The sequence below is a fragment of the Cystoisospora suis genome (genome assembly GCF_002600585.1).
Source record: "Cystoisospora suis strain Wien I chromosome Unknown contig_72, whole genome shotgun sequence".
NCBI classification, from domain to species: Eukaryota; Apicomplexa; class Conoidasida; order Eucoccidiorida; family Sarcocystidae; genus Cystoisospora; species Cystoisospora suis.
In genome coordinates this window covers 136694-150195 of record NW_027152874.1, presented here as the reverse complement: position 1 = coordinate 150195, position 13502 = coordinate 136694, and the positions used below count along the sequence as shown (strand labels likewise).

Sequence of the window (13502 nt, the reverse complement as noted above, 5' to 3'; positions counted from 1 at the left end):
CACGACAAGACCCGAGTTTTGAGATTCAGTGGCGGTGAAACAGGAGTCATCGACACAGTCCTCATGGAGCCAGTACTGAGGGCAGTGCCTCATTGTATCGCAGATCTAAAGTACGAGAACCCCGGTCGGCGGTTGAAGAAGTTGCACAGATGAGTGTCGCTTCCGGCCTTGCATTCGGACTACCCCCTGGCGCTCGATCAAAGTGCTCTCCTAACCTCGACAGTCAACGTCTCGCACTTTTTGATAGCGGTACAATTCGGGGATTTTTGCCGATGTGCGGTTCTTGCTCGCGCTCAATGGAAATTATAGCTCGGGGCATCAACGCACTGTACACTCGAAGCTGAGCACCGCACTGACAGAAAAACGGACGACCTCGAAAGCTGTGGATACCAGGCTAGAACGCAGGCCAGAGCACTGGCAGAAGGCAAGAACGCTCGGTAGGTCCGCTGTGCAACATGCCCGGGCGTCCCGTGACTACTCCCGCAGCTGCAAGCATCCAATCACAGTTTTTCCCGGTCGGCTCCTGTTGTCTCTGATCAGCATCGTTTTTCGAGGAAAAGCAGCTACCCTCAAGGCGCCTCAACTTCTTCAGTCAAAATGTGTCAACAGAGGGGAACTCCGCTGCTTCGTGCATGGACGTCAGCGGGGGTATTTGTGATTGTTCTTTTAGTACAACATGCGTGTTCTGGAATTGTACAAGCCCTCCGCTTTCAGCCAGAGGACCATGAAACGTGGTCACTGTCTGATTCGGAGGAAGGTGCCCTCTCCGATAACCCAAGCAACCTCGACGGAGACGATAACCTTGATTCCGGCGTGTCGGACAACTTTGACATGCCTTCCTTTGCGGAGGGGAAAAGTGAAAGTAAGTTCTTATCGAAGCACGTTACCATGAGCTCCCCCGTGTTCGTCAAGGCAGGCGACCAATCTGTACGCAGCCGATACCCGCTGAGCGGAGTGTCAGCTCTCAGTAGGGTCGAGCTCCCAGAGACAACTGTGGTAACGATGCCTTCATTTGCGGCTATTTCCTACAGAAGCCGGGGTGAAAAGCTACGATTCCGTCGTGAAAGCTGCAGCAGGTGAGCCCGGTCTGTACTGATCAGCGGAGTCTAAGAACTTGTAATGCAGCGCACGAACCCCCTACGAGCCGTGCGCATTCACTGCCTGTTTCTGCAGCTATTGCCAATCTTGATCCTGAACAAACTGTCGGCAGATGGCATGCCGAGAAAGGTACGGCCCAGTACCCTGCTTGAAGCGTTGGTAGAAGGCATTCTATCTTCTCAAAGCAATTCCAGATTGGAGGACAAGGTGAGTTCATACACCCTTACTGGCGTTGCGAATGTCGCGGCCCTTTTGCATTCAGAACAAGGCACCAAACCCGGCGATTTCTTGGATAAGATCTTAGGAACAAAAGGTGGGCTAGAGAGTTTCCAGCGTCCATAGGGCTGTCTGAAGAGGGCACTCATCTCTGGTCGTTCCCTCGGTTGTGCGGTTCGACATGTTCTCTTCAGACGTACGCGTCACTGAATCGGAGTGGGAGAGAGTCAAAACTTTCGCGGGTGAGGTTTGATTAAGTTCAAGGATCCCACGGTGCCCATGAGATCTAACTCCGCCAAATTCCAAGCTTTTAGGAGCTAGGCAGCATCAGCACCTCGGGCGTCGAAATTCTGCTGCGACTTCCTGCGTTCACTCCTTACCGCGCAAATGTGTTCCGCTGCGTTTTGCGCTCACGCAGAGCAGCAAAGTCTGGACGCCGAGCAGGCCACCAGCATCTGGAAGAAGTTCAAAAGTAAGTCAGCATGAGCCCTGTGAAAACGACTCTTGCGTTAACCCGTGAAGGTGCACCTCTCCCACTGTGTCTGTGCTCAGAGGAAGGGCTGCCGATGGAGAGATTCATTGGAGAAATGAAGAGTGGTAAGGAACGTTGCGCATGGCGACGGAGAGGAGCCCTATGCCCGGACACCCTGCTGTCTCACGCCCTGTATGCTGTGCCTTGTCTGTGGCTCTACCTCTCTCCGCAGCAACACATGATGTTCCAAAGACAGGTACGCCACACTCGTTCGCTGTCTCCCGTCGTCATGCCTCACCGCCGTGATCTTGACTACTGTGTGCGTGCCTGTGCAAAAGGAAGCGGCTCCCGTGTAGTGAAGCAAGAAGGAGAAAAGGAAGGAAAGACTTGGGGAGAAAGTAAGTTCCCAAGAGTGCCAACATTGATACTCGCCGCTGGCTGACGAATGGCCGAACTGGACTGAACGACTCATCGCGTGCCTGGCGATTGTTTTTTTCTCAGCCATTGGTGATGCTGTCGACTATGCCGGCGACAAAATTGCCGAGGGCTGGAGTGCCCTTGTTTCAAGGTTCACGGATAAAAGGAGTGACGAGGCCGCTTCCGAGGCAGCAGCAAAAACGGCCGCCGAAAGGGGAGACCTGAGGGGAGCGGTGCGAGAGCACTCGGAGGAGGCAGATGAAGGCGCTGCCTCCCTCAGATCAGTAGAAGCGACTGAGGAAGCAGAAAAGGCTGCTCACAAAGAAGCTCGGCGTTTAGTGGAACACGACACCACGGTCCCCCAGGGTGCCGTTACGAAAGTAGAGTGTAGCTGCAAGAAGGTGGGACCACACACCCACCATCAGCACGAGAAAAAATTGTAGTCCGTACTTGGGCCTGGACGCCTAAGGGCCATTTCGCCATAGTGACCTAGGGAATCTACTAGGGGGAGTGTCCTTAGGTCTGCATCCGCTTGTGTGGCAAGGCAGGCGCATTTTTTTTAAAGAACTGGATTGCTATGTCTTGCTGTTACTGTTCCGTACAAGTCGTGGAGCATCCCTCGCAAGCGACAGACCAACTCGCTTTCGACTGCCTGCTGACGCTATAGCGTGTCCCTTCGATGCTCTTTTCTTGGTATTGATTTTAGAATGTGACTGTTAGTCGAGGTCGAGCGCCGGTCGGCTCAGCCCCAATAAAACACCTCTGCGCGCCCTCGATCAAATATTTCAGAATGTGAGTCCAAACCCTGGTCGCACCCTAAGGTGCTTTTTCCAGACGTCGAGATTTGCTTCCATGTCTGCCGGGTACGGCTTTCCTCTGCGCAGACGAGGTAGGCGTTCTTGTGACAGAACGGGGTGGAACAGTCGTCATACTCGCAGCTCCGAGACACCGAATCACTCGTCTAGGGCGAGTAAGTTGGTGGAGGCATGACAGTGGCACTGTTCGGGAGCAAACCGGATCATAGGCCTGCATGCGCACCCGCCCCATTCAGGGGCTGGGACTGGTGAGGCGTGCTAGGGGAGGCTATTGACAAGCTGAAAGTTCAGGCCCCCACGAGAACCCTGGGCGCGGTGGCCAGATTGCCGCAGACATGAGTCGCTTCAACGCGACTTTCCTCGGCTGCAAGCAAGGACTGAATCACAGCTTCAGCCGTCGTTCGTAGCCGGGAGCTGCTCCACTTTCGAATAGGCAATTGTTGAAACAAGCTCGAAGTTCAACACTCTTCTCGATGGCGAGTGTACATTACAACCCATAAAGATCACTTTCCGCAGTTTTCGGAAAGCTGTCCGGTTGCCCTGGTCCGACCTCGTCTTACCCGTCTTTATAACCTCTCGTAGAAATTGGAGGTCTTTCCTCGAGACCACTCCACTGTAGTCTTCGAGGCCCTGCATCACTTTGTCCACAGGCAGCGAAGTCTACCTGTAGTCGCTAACGATGGAGCCCGCCGATCTTCAGCATAAGCTGAGCCGCAAAGTGGCCCAGCTGACAAGGGTTATCTTTCACCTGAATGTAAAGCACGAAGAGCACGATGCCTATGCTAGAGCAATCGCCGAAGCTTACGAGAGAGAACTCGATGGCATCGTCGCAGACGCTAACCGCAAGATCCAAGCCTGCATCGACGCTTTTGAAGACCAACAAAGAAAACAGATTTCCGAAAAGGTGTCAGTAACTGCTCTGCGTGAGGGCAGTATATATTGCAGGTCACCCGTCAGCGAGCCCTGCGTCTGCTCGAGTGAACTACGTAGCAGTACCAGAAGTCTTGAAAAAGTTGTGTTTCACCTGTCTCGGGAAGCTCTCATACGATGGGCTCGGTCCAACGCGTCCTTTCGCCTCGCACAGCCTCGTCTGAATAGCAGTTCAGGATGTGTGAAAGCGCTGGACAAGGGGAAGCCTCAAGCATGACCCTGTCAGCCAAGAGGAAGTGTAATACTAACGCAAGACCGGTGCAGAGTGTTGTAGTTTCTGATTCTTCATCCCCCTTTGAACAGACTTGACGCGCGGCCTGGACGCATAGAGAAACACGACAGGCGCCCCATGAGATATCTGCAGGAAACGTGGGCTCTGGCTTGCTTATCCATCTTCTGTCGCCGTGCAGGAACGGACATTTTGGCTGCGGATCTGCTGGCTCACGGCATTCCGGCATGATGTCGCAGCCGGCGTCAACCAGAAAGCCCGGCTGCCATGCAACCTCTCCGGTGATCTGCAGCCTGAGCCCCGGGCTGCAGCGCTTGAAGGGCTCCTACTGTGTTATCCACGCGAAGCGGCGCCTACGTTGCTTCCTTGCAGGAAATAGAGGAGCTAACGGAACAGCTGCGGGGGGCAAAAGAGAACATGATCACCGATGCGCAGACCTACCATCGCCAGTGTGCAAGTGGAGTTGTGAAGTACAAGGACGAGTGTGCGGTCAAAACAAAACAGATCGCAGGTATAGCTTTCTCGCAGTCTCCTGCGGAGATGTGGCGCCAGTCTCATATCTTGTCAGGATGTCAGAACGCTCCAGGTTATGTTGTACGTCAGCGTCTTTTAGTCACAATCGCGGAGCCAGTTAGCCGTCGAAGGCAGTCTCGTGGATACAAGGAAACCGGAAAGGTGCTAACAGGGGGTCGGATCAGACCTTCGTCCTTTCGAGAGATGGAGCATGGAGTGGTCTGGGCTGCTCACAGATGAAGTATCAAGCATGAAGGAGCAAGTGCAGGTCTGCACAGCCCAGCTGAAAAACGCTCTGCAGTCCTTGAAAGCGGACAAAGAGAGGTCTACCATGTGCCCCCAAGAAAGCGAAAAACAAGAGGCACTGCAGGCGGAAGTGCAAAAAAGGGATCAGGTGAAGACAGCAGCATCTAAGGGGTCCTGAGCACAAGCTGACGAGCAGTGGAAGAGGCTTGCCCTGGATCCACAGGATAGATTTATCCAGTTGTCTATGGCGCGTGTGTCCCCACTTTGCTCCGCAGTTGATTGAGCAGCTCCAAGGTGAAAAGCTGCAGGTAGAAAAGGACTTCGCATCCGCGCAGGCGCTCAGCGAAAAGACTCAGATTGAGTCCGAAAGGAGACGTCGGGCACTGGAACTTGCTCAGAACAAAATAGTTGCGCTGGAGAACGCCCTCCACCTGTCGAACAAGCAGACCGAGGATGTAAAGCAGGCAGCCAACGATACGAGGGAGAAATATGAACAGACGTGAGGTTTGTTCCTTGCCTACAGGAGCAGCTGCCGTACTGAGCACCACCGAGTACCTGCAGTTCGAAGTATTTCATTGCAAATCGGTGACCAAGTAGTGCCTGCCGGCCGCCAGTACGTGAGCAGAGCGCCTCTTTGTCTCAGCACGCGGTTCGGCCTGACAAGCTACAACCACAATGAGCCAAGAGATGCTGCCATGCTTTTCAGCCGTGTTTCACCCAGCTGAGTACGTGTGCCCAAGGATGTAGGAGTGGAATGACCCGGGGTCGATGCGAAAGCTTTTGCTCTACGCTGGAACCCTGCCGTGTGGCACTGCTCTGCGGTCTCCTGTTGTACCCGGCGCAGGATTAGCGAGTTGAAGTTGAGTGGCAACTCTTTAGACGAGGCTCTCGAGAAGAAGAATAACGAGATCAAAGAGCTCCAAGAGAAGCTCGCGGCCGCCGAAGTACGCAGCAGGACGGGCTGCACCACAACCTCTAAGTTTTTGAGATCGGGGGAGACAGAATGCTGTTTCTGTGGAAGCTGACTCCAGCCACCAGTTTTTTGCGGTTGGAGAACAGAAAACGAGCAGTTAATTCCTGCGGGGTTCACAACCGCATTCGAGTGCTTCCGCACCGGCGACCGGGGGGAGTCGTGCGGGAAGATCACCGGAAGCAGAAGCCCTTGAAAGTCAGCATCGTTTTTCCGCTAGCAAAGAGACGAATCAAGTTTTGAGTGGGCTTCGATCCTGACGTAGACCGTACTTGTCTACATTCAGCCATGTCGTGGCCTAGCGCGATTTACAAGCATAACCGCTTGGACCTAGTCTCGGGCTGAGCCAGTCACGAAAGAGTTGCTCGGTGCGGAAGAGCTGCCGTTATTTCCTTGACACTGGAATCTTTCTGTTGGGACGGAGTCAGCCTTGTGATGTACAGCTTCAGCTTCAACCGGTCACCGTGCTCGATCCCGGTGCTGCTGTGCTACAATCAACGTAGACTCTTGCTCAAGAGGAAGCCGCGGCGAAGGCACGTGTGGACGAGATGCTGAAGGAGTGCGAAGAGAAGATCGCCGTGCTGGGAGAAAGAGTGGCTGAACGGGATAAGGAACTTCGTCTCCAGGGTGTCGAACTTATTGATGAGCTGCAGAAGCGTATCTCCTTGTACGAAGAGGAGATGGGACAGCTGAAAGGCCAAGCCGCCGCTGTTAAAGGGTCCCTAGACACAGCCCTGAAAGACAAAGCAAGAGCTGAAAGTGAGAATAGTCAAGCCGCTGCGGATCTTGCAGGGGGGTCGATGGGGCGTTTTCTTCGATAGGAGCGTGGCGCGGGAGTGGCGTGGTTTCTGGATACTAAACAGCTCACTAGCAGCACAGTCACATGTGTACAATGGCTCCGCGTCACTGGGCTGGTGCCCAGCTTTGTCGGAGAGGCAACTGAAACAACTCCAGTGCCCCGAGAGCAGCTACTCGGGGAGTCGTCGTTCTGGGGTGTCCTAGACCGACAACTTCTCTCCCGTCGCCCTAGCCTCGAAACCCGCTCCGTTTCATCGACCACACGTTGCTGCAAGCGGTACTGCCTGCGTATCTGAGTTCCTGCTCATCTCCGTTGGTTTCTTACCTTGTGGGCCCGTCATAACAAAGGAGGGAGACGACGAGGATGGTACTGCTTCGTCTGCGGGTTCCTCCGGACTGCCGTCCGACTCCCACGGGCAATTCGTGTTGACTAAAACTGCGCAGCTGAACTAGCACGGCTCAAAGAGAGGAAGGAGCAGGTAGAAGCTGAAGCTTTGCCCCAGCTAGAGGCCGAAGTGGCCCGCTTGAAGACGGAACTCGAGCATATGGACAAGCTGAAGGAGTTGTACGCAGACGTCGAGCTCAAGGTGCTTACGCCTGCGTGTTGTCTTCTTGCTGCGACCTGTCGTCTCCGTATCGAGCTGTGGTGACCTGGGACGTCATCATCTTCTCCCGGTCGCCGTTCGCACGGACACTGATCTCTGCTGCCCTGAGTGATGAGACAGACCGTGGACTCGCCACCAGGCTGTGTGATGTTGCCCACGTAGTGAACGCTCAAGTCCCGCCTGCGGTTTGTCGAGTGGGTGAGACGCTTCTACCCTGGGCACTCAGCCGACATTCGCTTCGTGTTCTATAAACACAAGAAATGCAAACATGATTGCAAGCCCAGGGACAAAACTTCCCACGCTCACTGATTGCGACTTGATTTGGGAGAAGCAGGTCTGCCCGAGTTGCGACAGGGGGGAAGCCAGCTGTCAGCTGGGCCGTATACAGAGTTATACTTCAGGGGCAACTCCCAACACATCGGAGGCGAGGCCGTCTGGAAGCATCGGCTGTAGGGCTGGTTTCTCCTCTCCTTGCAGAGAGTTAGGAAAGAAGAAGAACTGGGGAAGACTGCAGAGCGGTGCAGAGAACTTGAAGACAGGCTTGCTGCCCAGGTATCCCCGAGAAAAGGAAACAAAGCCGCTTCGCTATTGGTGCACTCCTAGAAGCTGAGGCGGCCAGCGATGTGTCGGCAATCTGCAAAAGCCTTCGTCGATAGCCCTGCGCTTTGGTTGCAGTCCGCTTCAGGAATGCTCACAGTTTCCACCATGGTCGCTGGCTTGTCACCGGAGGGCGCAGCCGCGCCCTGTGCCGCTGCTCGGCGCCAGCTGTTCTCGCTCCCTCAGCGTTTTTCGTATTTGCCTCGGAGCGATAGCAGAAGCACAGTTCGGAGACGGCGCTAGGGGAGACCCCGTTAGCCCGCGTTATTAGTACGATACATGTTCTAGCGATCTACGCGCTGAGCTGTAGCTTGTATTCTTTTCATTGGTGTGCTGCCGCAGGCTAAAGACCACGAGACAGAAAAAGCGAGTTTGATGGAATCCCAAAACAAGGCGCTGGAATCAGTAGGCTTTCTTCCTTCTTCTTTCACCACTGCCACTAGCCAATTAAACGATCGGCTCTGCGTCACAGCTGCAGCGAAAACGCTCGAACAGCTGCGCCGACGCGACTGCACCTTGCCACACAATACAGTCGCGAGCGATAAACGGTGAAAGGAGGCGCTCACGCATCAGCCTGCTGCGAGTGACGGGCCTGCACATCAAATGCCCTGGCTAAGTTCACCTGGGTTAGCATTTGTAGCTGTTTCCTTCTTCAGTGTATAGGGTCTGACGGTGAATGTGCACTGCGCTTGCCCAGTTTCTCCTCGAAAAGAACCAGCATCAGGAAGAACTAAGTCAGCTCGAAGAAGAAATAACAACTCTTAAGGGGTGAGTTCAACGGCAGCTTCGCTGAGACCGCGACTTTGTCCAACTGTGATGTGAGGGTCTTGTCGAAAACAAACTACGAGACGCCCCAGTTCCTCAAACGTGAATGCCCCAGGTGGCAACCTAGAGGAGTCACGGACAGTGCCCTACGCTTCCTCACTTTCAGTGACCTGATTTTTTTTTCGGGCTCCTCAGCCGCTGGCTCTACAGTGGCCTCCAAACCGTGGATGAGCTTGGTACTGCGGACTCTAGGCACACATCCGGAGTCGTTCCAGTGATCCTTTACAATGCCACGCAGACCAGCACGTGTGCAAGAAACAGCCAGTGGGTTGTGAGAAGAGTGTTACGGCAGAGACCGGCCTCTTTCTGCAATCTTCAGGAAGATTTCTGAGCAAGCAGCATTGCTGGCGGACACATCAAAAGACGAGGCGCTAGCCGCCAAGGAAGCAACTATATCGCATCTGCAGGACGAACTGGCGAACGCCAACCGAGCTAGAGAGGAGCTTATTGCCCAGCTCCATGCGAAGCAGGAAAACATATCTAGCCTACTGTTGGTGAGGGGCCGAAGATCGTCAGCAAACTATTCTCTTGCAGGAAATGTTTCGCAGGTCCACTCGCCCCCAAGCCGCCTGGAATACATCCGCGATTGCGATGCAGTTCCCTGGCATCAATAGACTCCTGGAAGTGAAAGTCGCCTAACTGAGAGCAACTCGTGATGCCAACAGCCGCCGCACCGTCATGACCGAATTACTTGGTGTGACAATGACGAGGGGTAGGGACGAGCAGACCCGAAGTGTTTGGTGTCCCGATCGCCAGGCCCAAGAAGAATCAGGCAGAGTATGGCAAGCCACGGTCAGTGACCTAAAGGACAGAAATGAAGAACTGCAATTGCTTTTGGACAAAAGCCAGACGGAGAGTAAAAAGGAGGTGGCGGACGCCTGGGAGCGTGAGCAGAAAATGCGGAAAGATGCGGATATAATGAAAACTAGAATGGAGGAGCAGGGGGACCGCTTGAATGCCATGATCGGAAAAGTCCGGGAACTCAAGGACGCGTGCAAAAAGATTGTAAGCCACAGTCACTATCTTCCGTCTGTTGCAGTTTGTGTTTGTATCCCGGTCGGGCGGAGATCAGCAGTTGATAAGGGTCTTTCTTGTGTGCGGGAAGCTTCAGTAGTGTGGCAACCATGTCCTTAACGTGGGCGCACCGAGACAGTTGGAACTGACGCCGAAGCACTGGGAGTACGTCACACTTGCTCTCCTCTCCAGGAGCAAGACGGCAACGAGAAGCTTGAAGCGTTCCGGGAAGCTCATGAATACGAACAGGAGAAATGGAGAAGAGAACTTCAGATTGTGCAAGAGGAAAACGAGGAGAAACTACAACGCGCCCAGCAGGTGCTGGAGATCGCTGAGAAGAATCACGTTGAGACTCTCGAGAAAGCGAGACGTGATCACCGGGAGGAGCTCGATAAGTTGAAAGTTCATTTACATGCACAGGCCAATGACCAGCTTCGCAAGCTAAAGCAAGCATCCGATGAGGAAGTACGGCTTTTCACCTAGAAGCGCAGTATTGCACAGCCTGAGTGGAACAGATACCCCCGAGCAAAGAAAGCAATGCATGAACCAACAGTTGCCGTTGCCCAGCTTCAGCCGTTTTTGAGTGGGTTCTTCAGACGCTTTCTTGAGTATTGTGGCTGTAACAGCTGTAGAAAAGTGCAACCCTAAAGACTGAGCCAAGAACGGCAACTGTCACAACAACAGTCTTATCATACAACTACCGTCACGGGGTCTCGTATCATTCGGTACCCGCTGCTTCTGTGGGCGGAGACATTATGGGTCGCAGCAGAAATGGCCAAAGCCAGGAAAGCTATGCGCCTTTGGGACAGGGAGGCCCAGTATTGATTTTCGTGTGCGCAGGGTCTGAGTCGCTTTGGGGACGACTGGTCTGCTGTCCTGAGAGTAGAGGCTCATCCGCACTGTTATACATCAGTCGACAGAGAAACACCCGTGTTATCCGACCGACGCCTTCTGAGCTGTCACGATGACTGACCGCCAGGATGATATGAACAGCCATAGAGGGTCATCTTTCGCATGAAGAGCGCCGTGCAGCAACAGCTGCGTCGAAAAGCTGCGTCTACACCATTCTTTGGGCCGTACACGGCTGTTGGTGTTTAGTACTGGCTGTCCTGCGCGGGGCAATCCCCTACAGGTGGCGCTGTTTGAGCTTTTCTGCTTTTCTCGTGCTGGGAGGGCGTCCCCAGCCACCGGCGAGCATGCTCGTGTGACTATCTGCAGCAATTACTTTGCTAGACTGCCTGGCCCGTGAAATTCACAGAAAGTTGAACTACAACAGCAACACAAGGCACAGCTGGAGGCCGCGAAAGCGGACCATGAGGCGAAGTGCGAACAGGTCGCCAAAGAGCTGAGTGATCGGGCTGCCGCCGCGGAGCTTGCGCTCCAACAGGAGATCAGCCGGCTGGAAGACGAGTGCAGAAGACTCCAACAAGAACTTGAGACGGAACTAGAGGTGAAAAAAACGCGATACCTTCTTGGGGAGTTGGAGTCCCATGCTGGATCCCAGACAGGGGTTACGCGAATGGCACTGACGGCTATGACTTGATGGTTGTATCCCTGAGACAGCGGAAGTGGGTCGCTTGTACTTCACCCTGTTGGCTAGGATTAAGCACCTTTCCATTTTCCACAGGGCCCTTGTCCTCTCAGAACGCAAACACTAGCCGAGAGACGATTCAGTCGCTACGCGACGAACTTGCCGCGCTCACCCAGAACATCGCGCAGCTGCACGCGGAGGCTAAAGCCTTGCAACACTCACACAAGGACGAACTGGAACAGCTCAACGACAGCTACACGAAAAAAATTGACGACCTGGAAGAGGACCACCGGCAGAAGATCTCTAATCTGGAGGTATGTAGTTGTTCCGGGAAACGGGTATCACCCGTTGATGCGCTCCCTTGATTCACCCGTTTGCACTGGCGGCATCTCCGGAAGTCTCAAGGACCTGCTCCGTGATGACTAGGCAAGACTTCCCTTGGTTCCCGTCAACCAGCTGACAGCAGTTGTATGCTCCCCGTGTGCCAGAATGTGAGATCCCTTCACACGCTATCGGAAGGAGTCACTTGCTGCGACTCAGGCCGCACATGAACAGAATATTGAGGCGAAGAAGTATGAGTTGGCATTCCTAAAGGAGGAGCATCTGAAAACTCTCCAGGAGACCCGAGAGGAGATGGATATGTTGCAGCAGAAGCTCCAAGGAAGGCCTCCAAGAGACGAGGATCTCAGCCTCATTGCACTGCTCAACGACAGGCTTCTGTACTGCGAGGTGCGTGTGCACCCCGGTGCCTGCAGTCACTCCTCCTCACAGTCAGTTCCGTACAGACACTAAACGAGGTGTGCAGGTGTCAGGAGGTACCAATCGACACTTTGCCCCATCGTGGAGAACGGCTTACATCGTTGTTTGAGGTGGGCACCCTGCTCGAGGAGGCCCCGTATCTGGCCGCAGCCGACCACCCTGAAAGAACCGGCTGTCACGGACACAAAGTCAGTTCTCGCGAAGTAAGAGAAGTCGCTTGTCGTACTGCAGTCTGTCTTTTGCTTCTGCGCAGCTTTTTTTTTTTTGCTCGGCTCCGGCCGACTGCGATCATTGACAGGCTTCGTAGTTAAGAAGCACACAATGTGACACGGTCCACTTCACTTGTGACTGAGAGAGGAGGAGTGTCTCGGCAGCCTGCTGGACGACCCCAGCTTATCAGCTCTCAAGATTCTGTACTGCATATTCCCCGCGTGTCTCCCCACTGCGTCTCTCTCTGTCTTTCTACAGAATCAAATGGACTATCTTCAGCAGAAACTCTCCGCCTATAGACTGGAGCTTTTGAACAGGTACCAACATACCAACACGCGCATACAAGTGATGTGTTTAGCAAGCGGACCGTGAAATACCTTTGGGCGATGACTTGACACAGGAACACTTTATCTGCAGCCGTCCATCCGACTGTCTTACACGGGTCTCTCGCAGAGGGACCCGAGCACAAGGCTATGCATGAGTGTTGCGCTTTTCAGAGAAACAAACTACAACAAGATTTTCAACGCGAACCCGGTTGTAGGTGTTCTTGACCCCCTGGCTTCCAAATGCTCGACTGCCAGCGAAAGAAATGGAAGCGGTCAGCAACTCCCAGCGGAAGCTACGATGATTTTCAGCACGAGGACTCATTCTCTGACAGGTCAGGAAGGTGAATCAAAGTTTGGAAGCCTCGCTGACTATGTGAAGAGAAAATTCACTCCAAAGAAAATGGGTAAACTCGAAAAACGAGGGGAGGCCCAATCATCCACGCAGCCAAACCTAACGGGAGACAAAAGCTAAAAAGTCTTAAGGCGACGTCCGTAAACCGTGGTATCGCGGCCCCCATGATGACGTAGAGATGCGTGTGCCGTGAAAGTAATGCGTAACGCACGGGCTTATTCCCCTCATGCCGAGGTGCGCCAGATTGTTAGAGACCGTACGTGGCACACAAGGCGGGGACCCCTGCCAAGAACGTGCGCGCTGGCGCCGCCACCGCGTTGCTGAGAACGTTCCACGATCGGAAAAAGCTGGCATCATGCCGAGCGTTGGGGGCAAGCAAAGTAGACCAAGGAAACGCAGCTCTTCAGCCGCTTCCTGATGGGGTGAGGCCGTCTTTTCTATTCGCTCCGCACCTCCAGGGAACCGCTCACCAAAGAAAGTGAGCGTTTCCCATGACACCCTCCACGAACCCTTGCACGGGCAGAGAAAAGACAAACGAATGTTGGTCGGCGAGTATCAGGTACAGGGTGCCTGGCTTTA

The 13502-nt window shown here is 54.0% G+C and overlaps 2 protein-coding genes across 2 annotated transcripts; both read left to right on the top strand.

The window, feature by feature from the left end:
* Window positions 1–597: 597 nt before the first annotated feature.
* Window positions 598–2646, top strand: CSUI_000163 (uncharacterized protein; the record flags this gene model as incomplete). Its single annotated transcript, XM_068060397.1, has 7 exons — window positions 598–862; window positions 1174–1227; window positions 1361–1411; window positions 1509–1556; window positions 1733–1786; window positions 2125–2184; window positions 2288–2646. 7 exons carry the CDS (start codon window positions 598–600, stop codon window positions 2644–2646), a joined length of 891 nt encoding a protein of 296 aa, XP_067927630.1.
* Window positions 2647–3491: 845 nt separating this feature from the next.
* CSUI_000162 (viral a-type inclusion protein) lies at window positions 3492–13043 on the top strand (the record flags this gene model as incomplete). The annotated part of the gene is made up of 17 exons (XM_068060396.1): window positions 3492–3500; window positions 3689–3928; window positions 4550–4865; window positions 4927–5084; window positions 5212–5435; window positions 6310–6665; window positions 7149–7291; window positions 7787–7861; window positions 8249–8371; window positions 9055–9225; window positions 9488–9736; window positions 9938–10210; window positions 11004–11195; window positions 11390–11590; window positions 11817–12005; window positions 12504–12562; window positions 12743–13043. The coding sequence occupies exons 6-17, from the start codon at window positions 6455–6457 to the stop codon at window positions 13041–13043; spliced, it is 2187 nt and encodes a 728-aa protein (XP_067927629.1). The 5' UTR covers window positions 3492–3500; window positions 3689–3928; window positions 4550–4865; window positions 4927–5084; window positions 5212–5435; window positions 6310–6454.
* Between the last annotated feature and the right edge of the window lie 459 nt (window positions 13044–13502).